We start from the raw sequence: 12,810 nt of genomic DNA on the forward strand, positions 1-12,810 counted from the left end.
CAGCATTGGGAGAAAGGTGGGATATAAGAAAACAGCAACAACAACAACAACAATGTACATTGGCTCTCCATATCCACAGATTCTTTATTTATGGATTCAGGCATCCACGGCTTGCAAATATTCAAAGAATATATCAATTCCCAAACGCAAACCTTGATTTTGGCATTTCATAGGAGGGACACCATTTTACGATTCCATTGTATTTAATGGGACTTGTGCATCCATTGATTTTGAGTGTCCTGGAACCAAACCCCAGCGGATGCCAAGATCCCCCTGTACCTTATTTTTAGCACATTTAGCCTTATTAATATCTCCCCTCAAACATTGTTTTCCAGCATGTTCTTTATTTACAGACACAGCCTATAATTTAACGTTTGGCAAGACGGAGTCACAGGTCGTAATGCATTAAAACCAGAGACGGAAAGGAACTCTGGAGAGCCCAAAGCCTCTTCAAAGGATGAATGGCTTTAATTGTGGAAATACAGAGCGCTGTTGAGAATCCCAATGTGCCATCCTCAGCCAGAGAGGGGAAAAGCCACAAAAAGACAACAACAAATGGATTAAGAATTGAGTGTTTTGTTCAAAAAACATAATAAAGCAGAGAGAGAGAAAAACAGGAGTTCTAAATGGGGAGAATGCATTCTTTTCCAAAACCCATTTAATATCCTGATGTTTTTCCTTTTTGGTCTGAACCAGCCAAACAAAGCAGGCCAAGATTGTTTGGGTTAAGAGGAAGAAGACGAAGGAAAAACAACAACTCCAAATCTCCTCGGCTCCTTCAAAATGTCACGTTGCATTTTCAAGTTGTTAATGACTTCAGTTTGGAATAAGACTTATTTGAAAAGCTGGAGGATCTGAGCTGCGATGGAGAGACTGCTGAAGGAGTCTTTTCAGTTCGGCAAAAGGCTATTCTTAGCGCTGCAACAAGGAGCTTTCAGAAGAGAACTAGACTTGGGCCATTTTCGGTGGTAAGCCAAGTCTTCAGACGGCGCTGAAAGCGGAGACAAATCTCTCTGCAAAGCCCAGGAAGTTTTTAAAATCCCTGCAATATATCTCCAATTTGTGCGTGTTGTGTGCCTTCAAGTCCAATTTACGGCGCCCCCATCATGGGGTTTTCTTGGCAAGATTTGTTCAGAGGAGCTTCTCCGACGATGCCGGCCACAGATGCTGGCGAAACGTCAGGAATAAACTCTTCTCGAACATGGCCACAGAGCCCCCCAAACCCACAAAAAGCCATGTTCAGAGGAGGTTTGCCATTGCCTTCCTCTAAAGCTGAGAGAGTGTGACTTTCCCAAGGTCACCCAGTGGGTTTCATGGCCAAGCAGGAATCGAACCCTGGCCTTCAGGGTCATAGTCCAACACTCAAACCACTATGTTACACTGACTTTAGAGTATCTAGAGCATGGTCCTAATGTGCTGGATTACAATGCCTATCATCCTCAACCAGCATATCCAGCGGATGGCGGTTGTTGTCGTCCAGTCTGGAAAGCATCTACACAACTGGTTCCATAACAACTAGTTGTTTGTTTGATTGAATTATTTGAGTGTCTCTTTTTCATTGTCTACACAGAGAGAGATGTGATACCAACTGGTTTTGGATCTGTAAAAGCAATTTCTGTTTTCTGAACGCCCGTGAAAAGTGGGCGCTTGTGGTTGTGCACAAAACACAACAGGCAAATTCCAATGCATGCATTCTGGGTTATGCATGAAGGTTAAAAAATCATGGTCAGTGATGGTAACCAACTTTGCTGTAACCAGCAAAGAGCTTCCTATTTAAACAGGCATTCAGACTCTAAGTGGGGCAAATGGATGTGCTATGGGCATGCTGGTTAAGTCCTCTTATGAATTTTTAATCCTTTCAAATTAAATGTCTTAAAGTAGTATTTAAATTGAATTATTTATTTAATGCTTTTTAAACTTCCAGGCCTCGTTGTCGTTTTGTTTTAGCCTGTATTGTAAGCTACCTTCCATCTCATTTTGGGAGACAGGCGGCACAGAAATTAAATCCATCCATCCCTCAATTAATTTGGAGATTGCTCTTTGTTTTTCCGTTGCAATAACTTGCAGAAGGCATTGAAACAGGGGTGAGAAACATGGGGCTCATGGATTAAATTGTATCCATCATTTTATTATTTTATTATTGAATGCTATTTTATTATTGTTATTGTTATTTGGGAAATTTAAATGCTGTGTGGGAGGGAAGGATAATGGATTTTATTCTGTATTGTACTTTTACCTATACTGTAAGCCGCCTCAATCCAACCGGAGAAGCGGGGTATAAATACATTATTATTATTATTATTATTATTATTATTATTATAAATTGATTGTACCTATTTGTTTCTGTTTGGCATCCAGAAGCCAGGACCAAGTGTCCATTTGGACACACAACTATGATTTTAAAAATGCCTTGTATTGGTGTGGTTTCCCCATTATTCTCAATGGACATCCGAAGCCTCACTAGGTGGGAAGAACATGGACAAGGAGCAAGTCTACAAAGCAAGGTTATATCTGGGCCCTGATTTTCTTTGGCCAAGCTGCAAACAATTTTGGGAATGAGAGGTGGCAAGAGTTCAGAAGCCCAACCCAAGCAGTTCAAGGTTTGCTGCAAGGTTACAAGGGCCCCACTAGGACCAAGCTTGAAGCCTTACTTGGTGAAGGAGCTGGAGAAGAGTCCGATGAAGGCAATGGCTGCTCCCGAGGCGGCCGTCGTCCTGCAACCGATCCGGTCTGTGAAGATGCTGACGATGGGCGAGCAAAGGAACACCATCCCCATGCCGATGGACCCAACCAAGGCTGCAGATGGAAAAGGAAAGAGAAAGGGTGAACTGTGTTAATAATGGCTTTGTCCAGCTGACTGTTCAACAAGAGAGACACCAAGGCAGACAGATGCATTGTAAAGGAGAAATAGAAGGACTGATGTATTGTCCAGGACTGAAAGGAAGAAGGCTGGGTTGGCCTCCGTGGTTCAGGTTGGCACCTTTGGATCCAGACAATGAGCTTCTGCAGGTACCATCCTAAGCAAAAATCCTCATCCTTACCTTTCCATATCTTATCGTTCACTTGACTAAAAAATTCCAGTCCCACCCATTTGTTGTTGTGTAAGTAATTTCTAAATTATGACAACTAAGTTATGACGAAGGTGTTACAGGGTTTTATTGGCATGCTTTATTATTCAAAGGAGGTTTGCCCTTCTTGCTTTCTCCTAAGGCTAAGAGAGTGTGATTTGTCCAAAGTCATGCCATGGGTTTCCATGGCTGAGCAGGGATTTGAACCCTGGACTCCCAGATTCCTAGTCCAACGCTCAAGTCACTATACCATGCGTCCTCTTGTTTACACTGCCAGATTTATTCCAAAGAGGTTTGCCATTGCTTTCCCTTAAGAAATTGATTCTCCTGAGACAGTGAGGCTGCATCCACACTGCAGAAATAATCTGGTTTGACACCACTTGAACTGCTATGGCTCAATGCTGTGGAATTCTGGGAGTGCTCTAGTGCCACAACAAACTACACTCACTCCCCAGAATTCCATAGCAATGAGCCACAGCAGTTAAAGTGGCGTCGAACCGGATTATTTCTGCAGCGTGGATGCAGCCTAAGTAGCTGACAGTGAATATTGTCCATTAATGTTCTGTAATGTGGGAGTCAATGGGGGAAAAGGAAAGATGGCATTACAGGAAGATAGACTCAGTCAAGGGAGCCATGGCAAAACTTGAGCAGGGCTGTTGATGACCATGATTTTTGGAGGCCTCTTCTTCATAGAGTTTCCATAGCCAATTTCACAGCAAATAACAAGAGCAAACCATCTTTAGGGCCTTGTTTTCTATGTGTGAGCTTCCAATTACGCTACAAAAACTCTTTGCTTTTCTATACAGTTAGTCCTATTCAACTTGCCTTGAGAACCTCTTTGGAAGGAAGAGGTCCCTCATTAAAAGAGAGCTTAAGGTGGCCAACATCCATCTTTCTTCCACCTGAACTTTTCCCAAGAGCTCCAAAAAGAAAACTCTCCGCAGCAAGAACAGATGATCTTTCCAAATTAATTCTATTTGGCCTCCTCCAAACCAATTTCTTCAAAGGCCTTCCTGTAATAAATTGAGTTTTGGAGTGGGATCTTTCAAAAAAGACCAGAATAATTGAGACACAGCAGGAAGCCTCTGAGTTGGGAACAAAAATGAGACCAGAGAAGGGGGCCGAGAAAAGACAAGACCCCATAGCAGCTGGGGTGCTTTTTTGGAGACGAATAAGGCACCCGGTGTAAGCAAGTACCTCTTAATAGGATTCGGTGGCCTCCTTCCAAACAACCCTTCCTAAAGAATTGACACATGCATGGACACAAACCTGAATGAAAATTTGGAATGAAAGGTGCAAGAGACTCATTAAACTGGCTATTTCCAAAAGAGGTTTCCTGCCTGGCAAAGCCAAAGTAGTACAAATATGACAAGGCCTCTGGACCGTTTGGAATTTACGTGGGTTGTTGGGGGGGGGGGGGGGGACAGGGACCTAGATATTAAATTTAATGAGCTGAATGTAATTAAGACAGATTTACATATGGAGGCTTGGGACTGGAACCGGGCCATAAGTTTGATCATACAACAGAGAGTCTGTGAACATCTAGAAAGCAATTCCATAATCACAAAAAGTCAACATGGGTTTCAGAGAAACAAGTCATGCCAGACAAATCTAATCTCTTTCTTTGACAAAATTACCAGCTTGGTAGATGAAGGGAATGCTGTGGATATAGTATATCTTGATTTCAGTAAGGCCTTTGACAAGGTTTCCCATGACATCTTGCAAACAAGCTTGTAAAATGTGGGCTGGACAAGGTAACGGTTACATGGATTTGTAACTGGTTGACCGGCCGAACCCAAAGGGTGCTCAACAACAGCTCCTTTTCATCCTGGAGAGAAGTGACCAGTGGGGTGTCCAGTGGGGCTCTGTCCTGGGCCCAGTGCTATTCAACATCTTTATCAATGACCTGGATGACAGAATTGGGAGCATACTTATCAAATTTGCAGATGACACCAAATTAGGAGGAATAGCTAATACTCCAGAGGACAGGATCAAAATTCAAAATGACCTGAATAGACTAGAAAGCTGGGCCAAAGCTAACAAAATGAAATTCAACACAGACAAATGTAAGGTACTGCACTTAGGGCAGAAAAATAAAATACACAGATACAGGATTATGGGGGACACCTGGCTTAAGGAAACAACATGTGAAAGGGATCTGGGAGTCCAAGTAGACCACAAGTTGAACATGAGTCAACAGTGCGATGCGGCACCTAACAAGGCCAATGCGATTTTAGGCTGCATCAATAAAAGTATAGTGTCTAGATCAAGAGAAGTAATAGTGCCACTGTGTTCTGCTTTGGTCAGGCTCCACCTGGAATATTGTGTCCAGTTCTAGGCAAAACAATTTAAAAAGGATGTTGAAAAACTGGAACGTGTCCAAAGAAGAGCGACTAAAATGGTGAAAGGTCTGGAAACCATGTCCTATGTGGAATGACTTAAGGAGCTGGGGATGTTTAGCCTGGAGAAGAGATGGTTAAGAGGTGATATGAGAGCCCTGTTTAAATACTTGAAGGGATGTCATAATGAGGAGGGAGCAAGCTTGTTTTCTGCTGCTCCAGAGACTAGGACTCAATGGAGCAATGGATGCAAGCTCCAGGAAAAGAGATTCCACCTCAACATTAGGAAGAACTTCCTGAGAGTAAGGGCTGTTCAACAGGGGAACAAACTCCCTCGGAGTGTAGTGGAGTCTCCTTCCTTGGAGGTCTTTAAGCAGAGGCTGGATGGCCATCTGTCAGGGATGCTTTGATTGAGAGTTCCTGCATGGCAGAATGGGGTTGGACTGGATGGCCCGTGCGGTCTCTTCCAACTCTATGATTCTATGATTCTAAGAGAAGAACTTTTTTCTCTGGACCAATCGATATTAGTGTCGGAGCAAACGTCTTTGAAAGCGAAGGCCCCCTTGAACGAGACAAACCATCTCCATGACAGAAAATCATTCTTTACGGCTTTGTTTTCCTTCACAGGAAGATAAACAACAGAGAAGAGGAAGTAATTGTTTTAAGATGACATTCCCAAGTCCTCTTGGGCATTTGCTCGGCTCACAATGTTGTCACTACAAAAAACATCACTATTAAAAAATTGTGGCGGAGCTGCTTTGGTCTTTTCATTCATCCCCAATTAAGCCCCGGAGACAGAATCGGAAAGCATCTGTTTCTGGGATTTACCAGGCGAGGAGGAACCCTTGTGAACTTGGCAGACATCCTCTCACAGGCTTTCTCCATGTTCAGGATTTTTTGCTGACTGTTTCCCAGCATGCAACTCTTTTCAGACAATGCATCTATTTACAGGTGGACCACCTGGAACCATTTGCCTTGGCACCGGAAGTGTAGCGTCACTGTTACACATCAATCATTCATTTTTAATCCAAAGGCTCATTTATTCTTACCAGGACAACCCACCCAACTGACCATGTCTCTTACTGAGGGCTCCTTGTGGACTGAATGACACCAGGCAGAGAGGGCCTCTGCAAACATTACAGATGTACAATGCAGTGATGCACTAAAATATAATGCAATCATTCGGTGGATCTTGCATTGGTGGCATGCAGTGGTGCTTGCAGGGCCATGATGCAGTGACGTTGCAACTTCTACGAAGGTCTAATGTTGTGGTGCAGCGACATCTGCAAAGGCAAAATGCAACGATGTAGTGGATCTTGCACAGGTATAATGATGTTAGGCTTGCAGGACCACCTATGCAAGATGCACTGTTGCAGAGGCACAATGCAGTGATGTTTGTAAAGAATACCCGATATGTACCTCTAGTGCTTTAAGGTGCCACAATTTGGAGAAATGATAGTTGATTTTCTATCCAAAAAGTTAAACCAAACAGTCCAGAAATGTGAAACATCGTTGATGCTGCTTATGTTTGAGAGTCCCAATGCTTCCCTGCACCATAAGGATGTGTGAGAGGGTCCCAGGACTCAAGGCAGCTCACAGCAAAATTAAAATCAATGCAGACTGGACCCAAAAGGCCAACCCCCAACTTTCGTTCCAGTCATGTACCAGCAGCCTCCTCAGCTGTTCTTTTTTGAAATCCCTTGGCTATTCCTCAGCCTGAGTCCAGCCAGGTCTCATTCTCAGCGGTATTAGAGCAGATTAAGAAGGAATGTGGAGGTCAGGAAAGGTGGGCTGCAAAGGCATTAAAAACTTTACTGCCCTCCTCCAACTGCCCACTTGGGACAAAAAAGATTACCCAACTACTTGTCCAACAACTCAGTGGTGCTTTGTTTATTGAGCACTTTGGCCGATCTCCGTGGCTCCTGGACATGAAATCCAGACGACTGGCACAAACCATTATAGGTATACCCTGAATGTGGTCACTATAATGCAGTTAGCATTCAGGCAGCCTTCTATTCCTTTTTAAATTGTTATTCAACAATATTCTTTTCAATAATCTCCTACAAACATAGTTACAGGAGGAGGGCTGGCCTATTCTTCTGCAAACTTGCAGTTATACCATGAACTGGGTGTCTGGTCCCCAGAGCATGCAAATCCCTGTTCTAGATCTGATCTGCCATTAATTCTCTCCTGGCCTATTACTTGCAATTGCTTTGCCATCCTTTGAAAAGATCCCGACAGAGAGGAAAATTAAAACAGCGTGACGACATGCTAGGAAACAAGAGAAAGTGCACGGGTTGTTTTATTTTGTTTGGGGCTGAGGGTTTGGCCGGATATTAAGTGAGGTTTCGCATAGTGTGAAGGCTCCTTCAGCGTCTACAAGCCCAACAAGGAAGTCATGGAAAGATAGTAGAAGCCACAGGCTTTGAACTGCAGCCTAGAAGCTCTGTGGGATGTGTTTTCTTAATGCTTTCAAATTGATCCACCCGATGATAAACCGAATGGAGCCAAGTATTTTCATTATTCTGGGTTTTCAATTACACAGCAGTAAGTTTTTGTGGGGAGCCGGTTTGTGTTCCTATGTGCACTGGGTTCTTCCAATGTGCACTGCACACTTCAGATGCTCATCAGACATGTCTGATATACATGAGGCACTCTGTTGTGCCCCAGCACTTCTGAGCCAGTGTCCAGATGTGCCTCATGATGTGCTATGGTGCACAGCTGGCTGTACGTTGTAACATCTCAGCAGTCCCAAGTTGAATACAGATGTTGCAAAACTACTCCTGCACACGTAAGTCTGCTTACAAAGACGCAAGTCCCATGCTGAATTCCAGCGAATAATTCTTTGTGTGGCCATGTTTAAATCAGTGGAATGTTTTCCATAAGCAAGCAAACCCACCCAGTTCAGTTGATATTCTGACAGCTTGGAAGATGCATCACTCCCAAAACACATTGAGCTGGAGGAAGAGGTGATGAACCCTTCTTCAAACAGCCGTCCTTCTTGCCCAAGTTGGAGAAGTTCACAGCCAAGCGGACACCTAATAATTAACTCTAAAGTTTGCCCTTCCACTTGCAAAACAGATTGAGTTAGCAAGAGGCTCTGAGCACAGGACTCTGGCTCCTTCCAGATTCGAGGCTTGGAAAAAGCCATGCTTGGAACACATATCTTCCTCTTTGGACTATGATTAACTGGCTGCCCCTGTGCAAACCTTGCTGAGTCAGAAGGGGGTCAATGGGCTGCAACTGAGTGACCCTTTCCCACTCTTTCCAAGCAAACTCTCATCACCTGGTTGAAGTTCAGGGCTTCTCTGCTCTTTCATCCTGGAAGGGCAAACTATTGAGACAGAGTTCAGAATCCTGTGCGTGTCCTAAATGCATCTAAGTTCCCTTAGACACTTTTGGGGACATTGTGCAATGGACGAATTCAGCTCATGGTTATGTAAGCAAACTTCTACAAACGGAACCATTTAATACAGAGTCCAGTCTTATTGTTGGTACTGACTAGAGTCAAGTCATTGAATCATTTCATGCAAATCCACTCAATGATTGATTCAATGGATCTACTCTCATTGACAATTTAGAAGGGAGCTGATGGTCCATCTACAGTGTAGAAATAATGCACTTTGACATCACTTTAAGTGCTATAGCTCCATCCTATAGAATCCTGGCATTGGCAGTTTTACAAGGTCTTGCGCCTTCTCTGCCAAAGAATGTTGATGCTTCACAAAACTGCAAATCCCAGGATTCTGTAGGATGGAGCCATGGTAATTAAAGCAGTGTCAGACTGTGTTATTTCTACAGTGTCACAGACACACGTGGGACACCAACCGAGGCTATTTTGGACATATTGGGACATACTGGCAACTCATCAGAAAATACAATAATGCTCAGTAAAGTGGAAAGCAGTAGGAAAAGGGAGAGACTCTGCTACTGATGGATGGACTCAATCATGGAAGCCACAGCCCTGAATTTGCAAGAGACTGAGGAGGGATGTGGAAAACAAGATGTCTTGCAAGTCTCTCATTCATATGGTTGCCATCAGGCAAAGCCAACTTCACAGAAAATAATAATAATCAATTTAGCTGAGTCAAACCCAGAGGAGCCAGCCATGCGGTTGCACATTCTTGGGTGGTGTGCAATTCCTTTGTCAGTTCATTGAATCACGTGAGTCACTGGGATTGCAAGAACAGCCCCTGCGCATTCCCCATTGTGCACTGGGACAATAAACAGACATATTAGCAGATACGCAAACCAGCAACACAATATCAGTATTCTGCAGAACAGTGGTGTAGTGATCCTGCTATAGAATTATATGAGTGTGGATTCACACATGAAAGCATGATGCAAAATCTTGGCTTACTGGTATAATGGACCTGCCTCAAGTCCAGAAGTGGTCTCTGCAATGCAACAATGCAGACTTGGTTAAATTCAATGGCAATTGGGGCTTGCACTTTGCTTGGGCCATCTTTTTGCTCAAAACAGGGTGGTTATAATGTCGAAGCTGAAAAAGAAGGGTTCTCCTTTGCTCATTAACCATGTCCTCTTGTTCCAGGGCAAATGGTTTGTTCCTTTCCAAATGAAACAAAACAGCCTGACATTCGCTGCCATCTCAGGTGTTGGCAAATGTAGGGGAAAAGCCACAATCTGGGCTGTTGACCTCCCGTCGAGACAGTTGGCGATAAGAGAAGCAGCAGACATCTGTGGCACATCCAAGGATGCAGACCAAGCACAACGTTTAATCTGTGCTAACAATGTGTTTATCTCTTCCCCTCTCTGCAATAGCCAAAGCCCTCAGGACTCAGCGTTGTGCCTCCATAGACTCCCAAATTGTTCCATTGCTGGTGGAGAGGATTGGAGAAGCATTTGGCTATGTTATCACAACCAGTCGCAAACCGATGATATCATTTTCTGGGATCTTTAGAGTACATTGACAGGTCTTGGAGGAGGCTGTACATCATCATCATCATCATCATCATCATCATCATCATCATCATCATGTTTATTTAAAACACCCTTTCCACCAAAGGACGGAACATGAAACACATATAATCAAAAACAGACGATAAAACACAGCACTAGAAAATGCTGAAATATTAAAATAATATTCCAATATACTCAAATAAACTCCTTATCAGTCACTACCCATCTTGGCCACCTTAGGCACACTCAGTAATCCAGCGAATTGAAGGTCTTCAATTCACCACAATTCAAAAAGGATGTTGAGAAACTGGAGCCATGTGTCCAAAGGAGGGTGACTAAAATGGTGAAGGGCCTGGAAACCATGCCTATTAGAAGTGACTTAGAGAGCGGAGTATGTTCAACCTGGAGAAGAGACAGATAAGAGGTGATATAATAGCCCCGTATAAGTATTTGAAGGGGTGTCAGATTGAGGATGGAGAAAGCTTGTTTTCTGCTGCTCCAGAGACTAGAATGCGGAACAATGGATGCAAACTACAGGAAAAGAGATTCCATTTAAACAGACAGTAAGCGTGTGAGATGTTCTTCCAGCTGAAGGTGAAAAGGAAGACTGTTCCGTAAATGCAGAGCCAGATCCTGCAAGGCTTAAAGATAGAGCCATACACGTTGGTGGAAACACTAATAATCCTTTGTATTTGGCTCTTGAATTCCTAGTTGGTACATACTATGCTAGCCGAGCTCCCTTCGATCCAAAGGGAGAGGCAGGCTAATTATTATTATTATTATTATTATTATTATTATTATTATTATTATTTCTGGGGGAGGTTAAAGCACAAGGCTTTAAATACCAGGACTAAAAGCTTGTGATGAGCCCTGACCCAAACTGGGACCCAGTGGAGGGATCTCCGAGGGGAAGAGACATGTGAATATTTGAGGAGATCTAAGCCAACCTGTACATCACTGTTCTGGATTAAAACCAAAGGAGTAAGAAAGCAGGAAGGCAAACTTGCCAGTAGACTATTACAATAATCCATACTTGGTCTGCATCTTGCTATCGGGTCATAGCCAGACACTTCTGCAAACCTCTCCACTCACCATCAACAACATATTGGGAGCAATGGTGAATCCTGGCGTTACAATAGGGGAAGTGTAGCAGAGTCTCACAAGTCTCATAGGCTACACTTGACCATGTTGGCTCTCAGCCTGTGTGTCTGCTTGCAAAAAGAAAACACAAACCTTCCTGGCATTTTGAACTGCAATTTCTTACATGTCATTTTTGACAGTCCCCCAGATAAGAGACACTTTTCTCGCCACACCTTGGAATTTTTTCAGCTCTTGAATTGGTGACGTGCTCTGAGTACAGATTCAAAAGTTTTCACCAGAGTGAAAGTTGACCTCATATAAAGAGATAAACCGAACACACATTTCGTCTGTTGCCAGAGAAGAAGAATCTTGAAGATAATGGCATCCTTCCAGAAGGACCCTGAGGGATTACATGGGGAAAAAATACTGCCTCTAGCAGAGACTGAATGACTCAGGGCTAAGGAGGAAAAGGACCTATTTTGGATCTAATGTAGCACTTTGGATCCATAGTGAGTCAGTTATGATCCAAAATGTCCCTAGGAAAAAGGAACTGAGGACCTTACAAAATGCAACTAAATTCATTATTGCAGTTACATACTAGGTATGTTACTGGCTGGGAATGTCAACATGCTACAACCCAATGGACAGAAGAACACCCCTTGCCATCATTTGCAGCAGCTGCTGCCCAGTAAAGCAGGATTGGGGAGGTCGGGTTGGGAGACGCTGCTTAGTTAAGCCTACCTAACTAAGTGGCTGATCTGGGCTTCCATCTGTCTGCATGTCAGTCTGGGCCTTTGAACAACATCGGTAGGAACAAAGTTCCTGGGACCAGGTTCTTCCTCCACATTCAGAGGCAAAGAAAAGTGGTGGGAAATGTTTGCCTTTTCTGATGTTGTTGGACTACCGTTCCCATCAGCCCTGGTCAGTTCATAGCCGATGTTCACAGGAGGTACAAGAGCAGCAATCCACCTCCTAAACGGGTCACAGAGACCCCTGAATTCTTTAAGAGCACAAATTGCCCTTTTAAAAAAACAACCCAGAGGTTAACTTCCAGCTACTTCCAGCTTCTTTGTTTGTTGACCTACAGACCATGAGACTCCAGAGGGGTCCCTTGTACAGCAGGATGACATTTCCAGCTCTCTCCTGCCAGTGGTCTGCCATGTAACAAGGACTTGCAGAAGGGATTCAGCTTCTGATTATCACCCCATAGCTTGTCACTGGGAGAGAGTGGGAAATGCCATGTATGCAAGACATACATCCATCCCTTGCTTTGGTTGCTGGTTCTTTCGATAAGTGGGGAGGGCATTTAAAATTGCGGCAATAGTGCCGTGATCACAGATACACAGCATGCCTGAATATGGAGCAGTTGCAGATCCCTAACTCTTAGGGAAAGACTGAAAAGC

General features: G+C 43.7%; 1 protein-coding gene across 1 annotated transcript in view; it reads right to left on the bottom strand.

The window, feature by feature from the left end:
* The window catches only part of LOC149308764 (monocarboxylate transporter 8-like), a 71,088-nt gene that overhangs the window by 16,527 nt on the left and 41,751 nt on the right, over positions 1 to 12,810 (bottom strand). The window contains exon 2 of the mRNA XM_089536421.1: positions 2,652 to 2,796. Coding sequence (XP_089392547.1) covers positions 2,652 to 2,796 — 145 coding nt within the window. The remainder of the gene's footprint in view (positions 1 to 2,651; positions 2,797 to 12,810) is intronic.

This window comes from Sceloporus occidentalis, unplaced genomic scaffold (assembly GCF_023333645.1).
Source record: "Sceloporus occidentalis isolate IW3139 unplaced genomic scaffold, rSceOcc1.0.p SCAF_8, whole genome shotgun sequence".
Taxonomy (NCBI): domain Eukaryota; kingdom Metazoa; phylum Chordata; class Lepidosauria; order Squamata; family Phrynosomatidae; genus Sceloporus; species Sceloporus occidentalis.